Below are 15,491 nucleotides of genomic sequence, written 5' to 3'. Positions count from 1 at the left end.
ATCCCTCCCTACTCTTTTTTTTTTTTTTTTTTAATTTTTTATTTTTTTGGTACACGGGCCTCTCACTGTTGTGGCCTCTCCCGTTGCGGAGCACAGGCTCCGGACGCGCAGGCTCAGCGGCCATGGCTCACCGTCCTAGCCGCTCCGCGGCATGTGGGATCTTCCCGGACCGGGGCACAAACCCGCGTCCCCTGCATTAGTAGGTGGACTCTCAACCACTGCGCCACCAGGGAAGCCCCCTCGCTACTCTTTCTCATTGACCTCTTCCTAATCCAGTTGTATCGGAGGGGTGTTGCTCTGGCTGGGCTGACAGCTGTTTGTCACACCTGTGGTGTGCCTGGGTTAGAGACCCTTCCTCTGCACCTGCATTGTTCACCAGCCTGCTTACCACAGGACGGTGTGCATGAGGTATAGGCCCCTGAGGTGGCCTGTCTTCTTTGTCCCGGCTGTTCCAGATTTTGAATGGCTTCTTTTTTTTTTTTTTTCGGTACATGGCCCTCTCACTGTTGTGGTCTCTCCCGTTGCGGAGCACAGGCTCCGGACACACAGGTTCAGTGGCCATGGCTCACGGACCCAGCCGCTCCGCGGCATGTGGGATCTTCCCAGACTGGGGCACAAACCCGTGTCCCCTGCATCGGCAGGCGGACTCTCAACCACTGCGCCACCAGGGAAGCCCCTGAATGGCCTCTTTTTTGACTGTCCCTCTTTTTATGACTGACCCTCTTCTTGGACCCTCAAACTCATACCCCCACACCCATTCCCCATGTACATATTCACTTGGGGGCAACCAAACTCCTCATAGCTCCCTGGAAAGTCTGAAATTGGGGGTGGCTGAAGTGAAGGGAAGAGGAGAGAGGAAAGGGTAAACACACCCAGTCCAGTACCCTTAGAACATCCAGGGCAGCTCCCTTTCCTCCCGGCTTAGCCCACCCTGCACAGAGTTCTAACTGCCACACTCCCTCATAGCACAGACCCCATCTGAATCTGGCCTCATCATGCCTGCAGGCTGGATCTCTTCCATGACACCCTAGATTTAGCACCAGAAGTGGGAGAAAGGTGCCCAGGGAGAGGAGGTGCTGGAAAGGAAAGTTTACCCCCCAAAGAGGTGTTTTTGTTGGTGGTGGTTAGGAGATCAGGAGGGGTGAGTCAGCTGGGGTTGGATATGGTGGGGATGAGCCAATAGGGGTAAAAGTGAGGGCCGTGTATTTGAGGCAGGAATTTGGGCAGGTGTTTATGAGGACAGAAATAGGGAGTGAGAAGAACAGAAATGGAGACAGATTGAGGGACAAAGGGAGGGTGATCTAGAGCCTGGGCAGCATCTGGCCCAACGGCGGATCCAAGCAAACCCAGGGAGGAGCGCACCTCCTCAGGGATACCGATGGACGGCCAGGCCCCTTGCCGTCAAGCCTCTCGTAGTTAGACTTGTGGACTAATAGTTAGAACCCAGTACGGAGGAGCTATTGCAAAGGAGCAAAATACTGCCCTGGGTCTGAGAAGACGCCCTGGGGGCAGTGACGCCTGAATTGAGGTGGAGGCAAAGCCTGGATCCGGCTGGCTTTGGCAGTCTGGACCGAATAATCCCGGCAACTGGAAAACCGCGTGTCAGGTACTGTTCCCCGAGGAGAGTCCTCGGCCTCTTTAAGGATGGGCGGGGCGGTAGCTGGCGGAAGTGCCGGAGGAAGGGGTGGGGCCAAGAGAGGCGCAGACGACCGACGTTGGGGCCTGAGCAGCGCGTGGTCATGTTGGCCGGTGGGGCTGTGGGTCCCGGGCTCCCGGCGGCTGCTGCCGCCCCCTCGCCCGTCCAGGCCCGACAGCCCGGGACGGGGCACTTGTTCCGGCCTATTAGCGCTGATGACGAGGAGCAGCAGCCTACCGAGATCGAGTCGCTGTGCATGAACTGCTACCGTAATGTGAGGCGGGGGCGCGGCCACGGGCGGCTGGAGGGTTGGTCTGAGGAGGGGAGGAGCGGGGGTCGGCGACCTGGCCAGGCTGGTCCAGTTGGGGACCCGGAGGCGAGGCACGCCCGGGGGTCAGTAGATGGGGGATGGGGGTTTCATTGGTTCTTTCCCTGTCTTCTGCTTCCCTAGGGCATGACGCGCCTCCTGCTCACCGAGATCCCCTTCTTTAGAGAAATAATCGTGAGCTCCTTTTCCTGCGAGCACTGTGGCTGGAACAACACGGAGATCCAGTCGGCAGGCAGGATACAGGACCAGGGAGTGCGCTATACTTTGACCGTCAGGGCCCAGGAGGTGAGAGGAGCCCAGAGCAGTTACCCTAGTGTCCTAGAGAAAGCTTGGGGACTGGAGTCAGAGCTCTGGTCCAGGTGGTCGGACCTCAAATAAATCCACTTAAGTGTTCAAGCCTCAGTTTCCTCCTTTGTAAAATGGCGTTGGTGCTGTCATCTGCTCAGGTGAGGTAAGACTTGTGAAAGCGCTTTGTAAACTTTGTCAGAAAGTATCAAATGAGCAGTAGTTGTTATGAATAGTACTCTCTTCGTTTGGGTAGCTGGTTTTCACATCAAGGTACTATTCCGCAGGAGTAGTCCGGACTCCCCCTAGTGGAGAGAGGAAGAGACAGCTGGGCTGGGGCCTCTGAGGGTGGTGGTTGGGGCGGGGGGGCACTCTTGTTATTTCCTGAGAAGAACCTGTATTGTTGAGACCTCTGTGGACTGAAGGTTTTTCTTTCTGCCCAGGACATGAACAGAGAAGTAGTGAAGACTGACTCTGCCACCACAAGGATCCCAGAGCTGGATTTTGAAATTCCTGCCTTCAGCCAGAAAGGAGGTAAGTTTAAGGTCAGAGTGTTTGCACTGTTCATGCCTAGCTCAAATCTTACTTTCTTGCAAAACTCCTGGTGCCAGGTCTAGTGGCTTGTGTGTGGGTTTGGCCACATCATTGTGATCTTCATTGGTTTAACAGAAGCAGAAAGCTTAGGTAAAGCAGCTTAAGATAGTATTGGGTTGGCCAAAAGCCTCGTCCGGGTTTTTCCACATCATCTTACAGAAAAACCAGAATGAGTTAGAGGTGAATGGAACCTTGTTCCCTGCCTCCTTATTTTACAGGTGAAATCAAGGCCCAGAGGGTTCAAGTGAACTGCCCAGGGTCCTGCAGGCACTTGATAGCGAAGTGAAGACTGACCAGCCTTTTGTTCTTCCTCACCAGCTCTGACTACTGTTGAAGGATTGATCAGCCGTGCTGTCTCTGGCCTGGAGCTGGATCAGCCCTCACGAAGGGTGAGCTGGGGTTTTCTGATGGCGGCAGCTCAAGGAAAAATTATTTATGTACACTTGTTCCCCTTCCCACGTGGCTGAGCTGTCTCTGATTGAATGTTGGAGAACTTTGTGGGGAAGCACACAGCGATGTTATAGCTGCCTGGATGTTGCGTATGCTGTACCATTATCCTTTCCTCTTCCCCTCCCCCACTGTACATTGAGGCCTCTTCTCAGACAGACACTGTAACATTGCCTCCAAAGACCCTGTCCTGATATTCTGGGGCTTATCTGTGCTTCCTGAGTGTTCCATTGTATCTTACGTTTATTATGACATCTCACATATACATATATATATATATGTATGAAATCATATAATCGCAAATTTAGTCATCTGTCTTCTTAACTGGCTGTGGAGCCCCATGAGAGGGCTCTGGTTTATTTACTGTTATCTATAACCTGGCACAAATGCCTGGACTAAATGGCTGAATGAGTGAGAAAATGAGGCTCATCTGGCACCGCCCATAAACTTCAAACTTATTTGCTACCTCTTATTGTGAAGCCTGAGTCTCTGTTCCCAGTCACACTAAGACAGGTGGTGACTTCCTGTCGGAAGTGATGGGGGCATAAGTTCTATCCCCAGGGCTGATCTTTTACTCTTTGTTCCTGTCAGGCGAATGAAGAAGCCATGGCTGAAAGAATTGATGAGTTCATTGTCAAACTGAAGGAGCTAAAGCAAGTGGCCTCTCCTTTCACCCTGGTGAGTACTGAGGGACTCCAGGTGCCCTAGATTTAGGGTAGGAGGGACCATTAAGACAGTCTGAGATTTTTCTGTGGCGCCTCCACGGTCTGATGGTAGGTGGAGGATCGTACATGATTTCTTGTTATAACTGCTCTCTCTTTACCCATCTGTTAGATCATTGATGATCCCTCAGGGAACAGCTTTGTGGAAAACCCACATGCTCCCCGGAAAGATGATGCCCTGGTGATCACACACTATAATCGGACTCTACAGCAGGAAGAGATGCTGGGGCTCCAGGTAAGTGCACTGAAGAAGCCAGAAGAATGCTCTGGAATTATCTTGCACTCCGATTGCGGGGAGTCAGTGGGAACTTATTTTGCTGCTGCCGCCCTGTGTACGCTATCTCAGCATGTGTGTGCCTCCGCTCTAGCTCACTTAAGGACTTTGGGTAAACTTTACAACACAGGACAGCAGTGGCTGTGATCCTATCCTAAGCTCTGTTCCTCCCTTGCCTGGGGCTTTGCTTTCCAACTTCTCTGTTAAACCCACGAGGTGGCAGCTGACGTAAGCAAGCCAGAGCATTTTCTCTCACTTTGGGGCAGGGTGTTGGCGAGGCTGAGGTCTGTGTGCCAACATATGATTTGCATCTCTGCTACTTTAGGCAGAGGAACCAGAAGAGAAACCAGAAGAGGAAGATCTCAGAAATGAAGTGAGTCACACTGGCCACTGTGGAGGAAGGAGCAGAGTGTGGGGCTGAGACTGCCGCTGTTCACGGGTGGCCGCCAGTGTACCAGCTGAATGTCTTCAGCCTGAGCAGGTTTCACCTGCTTGGGAGGGCTCACTCTGCGTCCCCCTGTTGTGTTCCAGGTGCTCCAGTTCAACACCAACTGCCCGGAATGCAATGCTCCGGCCCAGACCAACATGAAGCTAGTTCGTATCTTTTGTCGGGCAGTTGGGTTGCTCTTCATCTGACTCAGGCATGAAGATTATATTCAAGCTGGAGAGTACTCCCTTCAGGGAAAGCACAAGGCTTTATTCCGAGCGATGAGAGGGATGTGGCCTTTGATGAGACCGTGCACCTTGGCTTTTGGGTTCAAAGAGAGAATTAGGCCATGGTCTCTAGGCTCCTGTGTGTGGCCTGAGCCATGTCATCAAACACTGATGAACAGCGATCGCCGTGGGTGGTGACCTTGCCCTCTTCTGGGGGGCTGTCTGAGTTAGGCTGCTTCTTGTGATCGCTTTCCTGCAGTCCTGGGACCAGCAACTGTGTGTTTGTGGGGTTCGGATTTGTTCTTCCCCACAGGGTGGTCTTGCTGTCCTGGAAGCAGATTTCCTTAATTCCATCTTCCAGAAATTCCCCACTTTAAGGAGGTTATCATCATGGCTACCAACTGCGAGAACTGCGGCCATCGGACCAATGAGGTGGGTGGGCTTCATCGTTTGGGAAGAGTAGCTTTCAACCTTTCTGAAGCTGCTTAGGGTGAGGAGCTCTTGAACTAGAAATTAGCTTAGAGAAGAAAAGTTAGAGATAGCATAACTTGTTGAAGACATTCAAAGTTGGTTATATGGAAGAGAGAGAACTACTTTTTGACCTACAGCTCAGAGGGATGGAAGAGCAGGGAGGCAGATTTTGACTCAGTAATAAAAAACTTTCTAGGTCTGTCTGAATATAGAGTGGGCTGCCTTGGAGGGTTGTAAATTCCCTTCTCCTGAGTGTATTCAAGCATAAGCTGTTTCAATTCTTAAACCAGAAAATTATAAAGGGAATCTACACACTAGTTGCAGTTGGAAGTCCCTTTCAGCCCCAAGAGTCATTTTTTTAACCGTGAATTCAGTTTCTTGGCAATCTGGGGTGAATCTTTGGCAGGCTGCCGGTGCTGGGCACTCTGCTCCTGGCCAGCTTTCAGTGATTTTGGTTTGGGTGACTGCTGCCACTGTTGGTTTAGAAAGCACTGTCCTTGGTGGCCATTAGTGGGCCTGATTGGAGGTCCAAGCCTACTCCCCAAGCCCTTCCGGGTCTCCCCGCACCAGGTGAGGATGGGTGTCTCCTCTGATGTTTCTCCTGACACTGCTGTCTGTTGCAGGTGAAGTCTGGAGGAGCAGTAGAGCCCTTGGGCACCAGGATCACCTTCTACATCACTGATCCCTCAGATATGACTAGAGACCTGCTCAAGGTAACAACCTGCTTGGGGAAGTGACTCTTCTCTGCACGTGGCTGTCTCTGTCGAGGGGGAATTTGTCTTTTCTCAATCATGTCCTGGCGTTGTGAAGTACCTCCTTACTTCCTTGGGTTTGAGGATCCCTGAGCAGAGTTAATCCGTGGTAGGAAGCGCAGATTCAGAAGGTGACCCCTAAGCTCTTTCTGATGACTTGGCAGCCTTTTGCCTCTAGTGTCTGTGAGGGCCCTTGTTTCTGATCTCTAATGACAGGATGTCTGCCAGCTTGGAGCCATGACTCAGAATGCCCCCTTTTAAGGTTGGTTCTAGGAGTGAGTCTAGCTTTAATTGGAGATTCAGAGAAAACTGGGACAGCTGACTTTGTCCCCAGATTATCACTGGTGGTACTCATTTGGCAGGAGGACTCTGGTTAGCTTTCTCTAGCAGCTCCTGATTTAAAGCCTAATTTGATCTCTCATCTCACAGTCCGAGACATGTAGTATGGAAATCCCAGAGCTGGACTTTGAACTGGGAATGGCTGTCCTCGGGGGCAAGTTCACCACACTGGAGGGGATACTGAAAGACATCCAGGAACTGGTGAGTCCCCTGAGTATAGTGCGTGGCATCTTCCACAGCACAGCTGTGGGGAAGGGACTGGAAGGCTGCAAAGGTCCTAGTTTTTGGAGCTGATAACTGAGGTTTCTTTGCTTTAAAGCTGATTTGAGAGGCTTAAATATTATTTTGGATTGTGATGATAAGTTTGTTGGAAATTCAGAATGGAAATTCTCACACCTAATTCTGGGCTGGTGTAGATATTTTGCCGTTTTGGATAAGTCATTTATTTCACTGTAAAATGGGGTCATGAGGGTCCTTCCAGCACCTAAAAAAGTCCCGAACATACATATATATGTGTGTGTTGACTTAACCCATGTGTTTATCCTCGTAGTGAATCATTTTGCTTAACTGGTTATCAGTCGTCGGGCATTTTGTCTTTGTAAATTATACTTTATTTTGCACTTCTTCCAATGAGGACTGGAGATCATATTTAAGAACATTTCTATAGTTTTTGTTTCACGTTGCCCGTTATCATCTTGGCAGATTAATTCACACGGTTTTAGGGGTGGCCGCCTAGGTCAGAAAGGCGGTGCGGCATAAATGGCGACCAAGCTTCCCTGACAGGCACCCCTGTCACCCTACACCAGGTTTATGGTTAAGCCTATCAAACATGGAGCCAGTATTCTAGCAGTTTGGATGCCATTTATTGCAGGTGACCAAGAACCCTTTCACACTGGGCGACAGTTCCAGTCCTGGCCAGACCGAGAAACTGCAGGAGTTTAGCCAGAAGTTGAACCAGGTGAGAGGACTCTGGCCGGTCAGTGCTTGTGGTCCTGGGGCTCCAGTGAACAAGAAGCTGCATACCCTTTCTTGCCACATGTAAACATCTAACCGACATGTTGGGGATTCTCTTGGTTTCTGATATCCCATGCCATCTCCTTTCTTGGTTTTCTCCCTTTTTTTTGTTGGAGCCTCTTCTCCAGTAGCTTCTTAAGAAAATGCATGGGAAGTAAAATTTCTGGGACTTTGCATGTCTGAAAATTTTTTTATTCCACCTTTTTTAAAAAATTAATATTTTAACTTTGGCTGCACTGAGTCTTCGTTGCTGCACACGGGCTTTCTGTAGCTGCGGCGAGTGGGGGCTACCCTTCCTTGTGGTGTACGGGCTTCCCATTGCGGTGGCTTCTCTTGTGGAACACGGGGTCCAGGCGCGTGGGCTTCAGTAGTTGTGGCACGTGGGCTCAGTAGTTGTGGTTCACGGGCTCTAGAGTGCAGACTCAGTAGTTGTGGCGCACAGGCTTAGTTGCTCCGCGGCATGTGGGATCTTCCCGGACCAGGACTCGAACCTGTGTCCCTTGCATTGGCAGGTGGATTCTTATCCAGTGCACCACCAGGGAAGTCCTTATTCTACTCTTACATTAGATTAATGGCTGGGAATAGAATTCTAGGATGGAAATAATTTTTTATCAGAATTTCTGAGGTCTTCCAGTTTCCCACTAATGTCTTTCAGTTTCCCAGTTTGGCTGTTGAGAAGTTTGAAGGCATTCTGATTCCCTATCTTTTGTTTGTGACCTATTCTTGTGATACTTTTGTGTCCCCTGTGATGTAAAATTTCAGGATGTGACTTGGTGTACGTGGGTCAATTTTCAACCATTGTTGCTAAGCATTTGGTGGGTTCTTTGAATCTGGAAACTCATGTGGCTCAGTTCTAGGAAGCTTTTAAAAAGTATTCTATTGCTTCCCCTCTGTTCTCTCTTTCTGAAATCCCTATGTTTTGGATGTTAGACTGACTTGTCTGGTGTTCTGCAATTTACTTATTTTTTTTGTCCTGTTTTCAGCTTCTTTGTGTTTGCTCTACTCTTGGAGATTATCTTAATTTTCCAACCCTTCAATTGAGTTTTTCATTTCCACTGACATTTTTATTTTCCAAGTGGCTTTTGGTCTTTCAATACTTTCTCCTCCTTTTAAAAAAATAGCATCCTGTTGTTTTAAGGTTGTAGTATTTTTTTCTCTTTGAGAATATTAATTTTGGGTTTTTGTGTTTTTTTTTGACGTTTTATTTTCCTCGCATAGTTTCCATTTCCTCTTAAGTTTTTTTTTTCCATTTGATTTCTGTCTTTCAATATTACGGGCTTTGCTCAGATGTCTGGTAATCATTGGTTGTCTATTTAAAAGTAGAGGACTAAAACATCTGAGTGGGGTGAGTCTTGCTGACGTTGGGCTCGTTGGAGGGGGATTTAGCTTGGCCATTTTGTTGAGGTAACTCCAGTGCCAGAGTTGTTAGGTGTTTCCTCTTGGGCTGGTCAGATTCCCATCAGTGGGTGTTCCGTTTCCTGTCTTGAGGGTGGAGGCTTGGCTGGCAGTGTTCTGAGAGCTGAGTGTGGGAAGAGGGCTGGGGTGTGTGTATGTCTGTTTCCAATAAGGGTACATTGACTTCTGTTCTTGATTTCTTTCTCTCTACCCTCAACTGGGCGAGTGTCCCCCTGTCCATAGTGTGCTGTGGTAACTTCTCCACAGAATTCTCTTTTATTGGGGTGGGGCAAGGGCAGTCGTTGGTCTGTTTGGAATGGGAGAGGAGATTAGGGATGCCGGATTGCTTCTTAAATAGCTGTCAGACAGTCTTTATTTTAGATTCTCTCCACTCCACCTCTAGAGGCACCTTCATTTCACCAATTCTTAAAACTTTGGGGGATTCTGCAGTGTAAATGGCGTTGGTTTCTGTGTGGCAGACATAGCCCCTTCCTGCCAGCAGCTATGTAAGATTTACATGCTCATGCTGTATTCTGTCTCCTTTAGATCATTGAGGGTAACATGAAGGCCCACTTTGTTATGGATGATCCAGCAGGAAACAGCTACTTGCAGGTACTGTAGACTTTCCCTGGTATTTCACAGAGATATCTTTTCTGACCTTCCTTAAATATGTATCATTTCTCCAGAAACTGAGAGACTTAATTCTAAATGAACTGCTTTTTATCAAGGAACCTTTTAGCAGAAATTGGAACATAAGAGAGGAAGGGGGAAGGTGTATGGGACTGTAAGTGTGTGTCAAGAGGGGGAAAAAGGAGACTCCCAGGTTCCTTCTTCCTCTAGTCTAGCTCGAGTCCCAGCTCTAAGTCCAGCAGTGGCATTTTCATTTTGCAAATCGGACCGTGGATTGAGGAGAAATGGTGCCTTGTCCAGAGGCCAAGATGGGAAAAGGCTTTAAGCTGACTACGGAGATACTCTGGTGATTAACAGTAACTTTAACATTTATTGAGCAGTTATTATGGGTCAGGCAAAACTGTTCTAAGGTCTCTCCACTGTTAAGACTATGCTACTCTCTTCGTAAGAAGGTGCAGATAGAAAGTTTTTCTCCCTGCAGTCCCACTTCTAGCCCATGTGGGTTCTGTTGCTGCCCACGAGTTGAGCCTAGCCATGGGGTGTTGGAGGCCCTTAAAAAGAGAATAAAGGGACTTCCTTGGTGGTCCAATGGTTAGGACTCTGTGCTTCCACTGCAGGGGGCGCACGTTCAATCCCCGGTCAGGGAATTAAGATCCCGCATGGTGTGCAGCCAAAAACAAAACAAAACAAAAAGGAATAAACACCTCCTTAAGGTCCTGGGAAAGTGGGAATTGGAAGCTGTCTGGGGGGGTGGGGGTGGCAGGATGGCACAGGCACTGATGGTCTGTCCTTGGCCTTGCAGAACGTGTACGCACCGGAAGATGATCCTGAGATGAAGGTGGAGCACTATAAGCGCACATTTGACCAAAACGAGGAACTGGGGCTCAATGACATGAAGACGGAGGGCTATGAGACAGGTCTGGCTTCCCAGCGGTAGCCGTGGGCGGTTCCCGGCCAGCCTCCAGCGCTGCTCAGACCGCGGGGTTATTTATTGCTATTGGAAAAGACTGGAGTGGCCTCCCCACCAGGCCTTGCCCATGTGGGGAGGACACCTGGTCTGAGTCGGAGATCTGAGCACAATTTCTGAACAGTTTGTGACGGAAACGCAAGCCTCTTGGGTTACTTGACCTTGTTTTGGAGGATTTGAATTGGCCTGCGAAGAAACCCAGAAATGAACCATCAGGCATGTCATTGTCATTTTTTTCCTATAAAGTCTTTACCCTCCCTCCACACAATGCTCTCTCATGTCAAGTTGGAACTCTGAAGAGCTGGAGAAGGTGGAAGACAGCTACGTCTGGAGTTTGGAAGTTGGTTTGGGTGTATAAAATACTGACTCTCAACAGGAAGAGTCTTCTGAGGGGAGGGAGTCTAGGACAGGTGAAGAAGTTCTCATTAAAATGGTGGCTTTCAAACAGCACTGGCCTCTGAAATCACTCTGTCCTTGTTTTATTATTATTTATTATTATTTTATTTTTATGTTTTGCACTCTGTCCTTGTTTGTTATGCTGGTAGAATTCAGCCTCCTGAAGAACATTTTCTCCGGTGTGGCTACTGTAATTTGGGGACTGGAGCTGGCATTTCACTCATTCCTTCAATAGATGTTTGAGTGCTTGCTTTGTGCCTGGCACATCATAGAACTGAACAAAATAAAGCTCTGCTTTCACGGAGCTTCAAGTGTAGTGGGGAAAATTGGCAAACAGAGTGGGTGGGGGGTTGACAAGAAACCAACAAGTAGAACAGTGTCAGATTAATCACCATGTTATGGAGGAATGTCAAGCAGGGAAGGGGTCTGGGTAGTGCCAGGGAAGGTGGGGGCATTAGCTTTATTAGATGGAACTGCAGAGACAGGGCAAAACTTAGACCATGCCACTGGTCGTGAATGCATTTGATCCTGCTTAACTGCCCTGTGAGGCAGGGTTAAGACCTGAGCTTAGTCTTGTCAGGCTAAGGTTTGGTACTGAGTAGAAAGGGTAGAGGTGGAACTGAAGACAGAAATGGGCAGGAGGCGATGGGGTGGAGAGGACTATACTGGTAATGTTCACTGGAGCAGAAATATGAGACTTTCCCGATGTCTGCTGACACCAAGGTGGAGGCAGGGCTGTGGAGTTCAGCTTGAGATACGCTGAAGTGTACTAGAAGCCAAGGCAGCGTTGTGGATGGGAGACCTGTGGGGCCCTGCAGCTAGTGAAGCCCTATCAGTCCAGTGCCCCCTTTTCATAGGCCCTGAGGGACCCAGCCTGCTCTTCTTCCTGGGCCTGTGCTGTGACCACCCAGTGTAGCCCAGTGGTTAAAAGTTCATGCTTCAGGGCAGTGACCTCCAAACCTGTTTTGTTATGTATATTTTCTGAACATGTGTTCCAAGATATACGTATTTATTTATAAAGTATAACAATACTTTATTGACTAATAAACCTTAAAACGTGACAAAAATTTAACATATTGTGAGATAAGTAAAATACGCAATCTAATTCTTTTTCAAGAAATTTGGATTACCTCTTGCACCCCACTTCGTTAGCCTCTGCTCCCAAGGGTCATATGTTCTGGCTGTGTGAAGTTGGGCAACTTAACCTCTCCAAGCTTCAGTTTTCTCACCTGTAAGGTAAGGATAATAAAAGCATCTGAGAAATGTGAGGGTTAAATGAGATAATTCAAGTAAAGCTCTTAATGCCCACAAGAAGAAAAGTCTTCTCCCTAAATTTGAGTATTAGAATTCAGTCTCTCTAGGGACTTCCCTGGCGGTCCAGTGGTTAAGACTCCGCTTCCACTGCAGGGGGCATGGGTTTCATCTCTGGTTGGTGAACTAAATCCCGCATGCCACCTGGCCAAAAAGTAAATTACCTGAGTTTTAAAAAATAAAGAAAAAAAAAAAAAAAAAAAAAAAAAAATTCAATCTTTCTAGCTTCTCTCTTGCCATGCTGAAAATAGATCCAGGTCATTTTCATTGGAAACATAAGCAAGAGATAGCTAGGGGCAACAAATATCAAATGTGGGTAAGATACATAGGTTAGAAACCTCCATATTTTTCATAGTAATTATATTGGTTTTGGAATTCCTGAGTTCCTCTGTTGAATAGTTCTTTTTTTTTTTTAAAGGGCTTCAAATGCTTGGCTTTTTATTTATTTATTTACATATTTTTGGCTGTGTTGGGTCTTCATTTCTGTGCGAGGGCTTTCTCTAGTTGCGGCAAGCGGGGGCCACTCTTCATCGCGGTGCGCGGGCCTCTCACTATCACGGCCTCTCTTGTGGAGCACAGGCTCCAGACCCGCAGGCTCAGTAGTTGTGGCTCACGGGCCCAGTTGCTCTGCGGCATGTGGGATCTTCCCAGACCAGGGCTCGAACCCGTGTCTCGTGCACTAGCAGGCAGATTCCCAACCACTGCGCCACCAGGGAAGCCCTGTTGAATAGTTCTTGAAAGCCTATCAAAGCAGATTTCTCTCCACCTAAACATACTAATAAAAATAACCGACACACTATGCCAGATGCTGTTCAAAGCACTTTACACAGTAATATTAACCTAGTCCTTGCAACCATTGGGTTCGGTGTCATTTTTATCCCCATTTTGTTAAGTATGTTGCCCAAGGTCGTACAGTTAGGAAGTTATGGAAGCAGAACTCAAACTTAAGCTGCACTGCAGCTCCAGAGCCCCCGTACCTAACTACTGCTCTCTGGTGCTTCTGAAGCTGCTGGGGGCAGAGATCTTGTTGGGGTCGTGGCTGTAGCCTCGCGGCTACTACAGCGCTTGCTGCACGGTCTGTTGAATGACAGAATGGACAAAGATAAGAAACACGATTGTCACGTCAGAGGGATGTAAAGTGGGCCCGCAAGGTGCGCGTGTCCCTCGTAAGCCCGCCAAAGCTCACATGAGACTCCCTGTCGGTTCCAAACACCCTCCCTCACTTCCGGTCCTGGCCCCGCCTCCCAGAGTCCTCGCTCTCCGTTTCGCGTTCAAGAATTTTGTCCGCAGCGTCGATCCGTCTCCCCGCCTCTGCTGCTGCCATGGCGGCAGCTCCGCCGCTCTCAAAGGCCGAATACCTGAAGCGTTACTTGTCTGGGGCAGATGCCGGTGTCGACGGGGGCTCCGAGTCCGGCCGCAAGCGTCGCAAAAAGCGGCCGAAGACTGGCGGGGCTGGCGGCAAGGGGTGAGTTGGCCCTGGCGGGGCGCGGTCCGCGCGGCTCGCCGCCCCTCATCTTCCCAGCTCCGCCCATGGCCCGGCTCTTCCTGGGCTCCTCGCCGGCGGCCCCGAGGGGCCCAAGCGCCCTTGACTGCTCGCCCGGCGCTGCCTGAGCCCAGAGTCCGCTCAGACCGCTCCTCGCGCCCCTGGGCAGTATCTTCGACGTATTCGGGCCCGGCTGTAACTTTCATTACTCTTTTCCCGCCTTTGTAGCATTCTGTCCTCTCCCGCAGAGAATGAATATTGTGCCCTGAGACTAAAGTGCTGAAGCAAATTCAGAGGTTCTGCGCGTGGATATTAAGGGCCCAGGACATGTCGGTGGGGATTCTCCAATGCCAAGGACTCCGGTCCTGAGTCGGAGACCTATGCTCACTTCCTGTTACTCTTCCTACTACTACTAACAATAACAGCTAACGCTTGTACAGTTCTTGTCATGTGCCAGGCACCGTTCTAAGTACTTTAGACCTAAACGAATTTATTTAAGCTTCATAACAGTACCATGAAGTAGATATTTTTGATACCCCCACTTTTCAAACTTATAAACTTACGTGGCCCAGTGTACTGGGTTGAATAGTGCCCCTTCCCTCCAAGGCATGTCCACCCAGAACCTCAGAATGTGACATTGTTTAGAAATAGGGCCTTTGCTGTTGTAATTAGTTAAGATGAGGTCATAGTGGATTAGGAGGGACGCTGAATCCAATATGACTGGGGTCCTTTTAAGAAAAGGGAAATTTGGATACAGAAACAGACTTAGAGGGAAAACTACCACGTGAAGATGGAGGCTGAGACTGGACTGGATTTATGTGACAATAGGGGTTACCAGAAGTGCGAGGAGTCAAGGAAAGGTCTTTCCCTAGAGCCTTACTGGTGGGCATTGCCTTGCAGACACCTGATTCCAGACTTGAAGCCTCCAGAACTGTGAGAGAATACATTCCTGTTGTTTTAAGCCACCCAGTTTGTGGTACTTTGTTAGGCAGCCCTAGGAAACTAATAATATACCCAATAAAGTCAAGTAGTTCCGAAGAACTAATCCATTTCCTCACCTGGTTTGGTTGTTGTGTTATGCTTGCTTTCTGTCCCCTCTGACTTGTGTGGATTCCTTGGAGGCAGTGCCATGTAGTGAAATTAACTTGAGCTTTGGAGTAACACTGATTAGGCTTTGAGTCCTAGCTGTGCCACTTTATGGGCTGTGTGGCCTTGGGCAAGATATTTCATCTGTCTAAGCCTCAGTTTTTTCATCTTTAAAAATGAGAGTAGGGCTTCCTTGGTGGCGCAGTGGTTGAGAGTCCGCCTGCCGATGCAGGGGACACAGGTTCGTGCCCCGGTCTGGGAAGATCCCACGTACCGTGGTCCCAAAAAAAAAAAAAAAAAAAAAAAAAAATGAGAGTAAAACTGAATGATATCACTTACATTAAATGGTTGTTGTCATAAGTGATCTTGCCTTTTCAAATAATAACTGTTAATAATAACTGCTTATATCATGGCATTGTTATTATTTGGACTCATCCATAGTTTATCCACGTAACAAACATTTATTGAGTATTTCCTATGCCAGTTTCTGCAGGGTGTTGAGGATATCACTGTGAGTGAGAGAGGCATAGTCCCTACTCTGATGGAGCTTATAGCTTAGTGGAGATACAGCCTTTAAACAACTAATTACACAACTGGTTGATATATTTCCTTTGTGATAAAGTATTCCAAGAATGAGTAACGGGGGTTCTTAGTTGGGGGAGGTAAGTGAAATAGTATTGGAAGGTCTGTGAAGGAAGTTATATATA

At 48.5% G+C, this 15,491-nt stretch overlaps 2 protein-coding genes across 2 annotated transcripts in view; both read left to right on the top strand.

Annotated features, from left to right (window-relative positions):
- The first annotated feature begins 1,709 nt into the window (after window positions 1-1,709).
- ZPR1 (ZPR1 zinc finger) lies at window positions 1,710-10,958 on the top strand. The gene is made up of 14 exons (XM_024751832.1): window positions 1,710-1,910; window positions 2,088-2,249; window positions 2,693-2,783; window positions 3,162-3,232; window positions 3,882-3,968; window positions 4,125-4,247; window positions 4,612-4,659; window positions 4,818-4,884; window positions 5,302-5,372; window positions 6,035-6,124; window positions 6,593-6,703; window positions 7,374-7,460; window positions 9,458-9,523; window positions 10,344-10,958. The coding sequence occupies exons 1-14, from the start codon at window positions 1,740-1,742 to the stop codon at window positions 10,476-10,478; spliced, it is 1,380 nt and encodes a 459-aa protein (XP_024607600.1). The 5' UTR covers window positions 1,710-1,739; the 3' UTR covers window positions 10,479-10,958.
- Window positions 10,959-13,519: 2,561 nt separating this feature from the next.
- Window positions 13,520-15,491, top strand: part of BUD13 (BUD13 spliceosome associated protein) — a 35,500-nt gene continuing 33,528 nt past the window's right edge. The window contains exon 1 of the mRNA XM_024751799.1: window positions 13,520-13,680. Coding sequence (XP_024607567.1) covers window positions 13,538-13,680 — 143 coding nt within the window. The 5' untranslated portion in view covers window positions 13,520-13,537. The remainder of the gene's footprint in view (window positions 13,681-15,491) is intronic.

The sequence above is a fragment of the Neophocaena asiaeorientalis genome, unplaced genomic scaffold (assembly GCF_003031525.2).
Source record: "Neophocaena asiaeorientalis asiaeorientalis breed wild unplaced genomic scaffold, Neophocaena_asiaeorientalis_V1.1 scaffold479, whole genome shotgun sequence".
NCBI lineage: Eukaryota > Metazoa > Chordata > Mammalia > Artiodactyla > Phocoenidae > Neophocaena > Neophocaena asiaeorientalis.
Note: the sequence above shows the minus strand (reverse complement) of the source record. Positions and strands in the feature narration are given on the sequence as shown.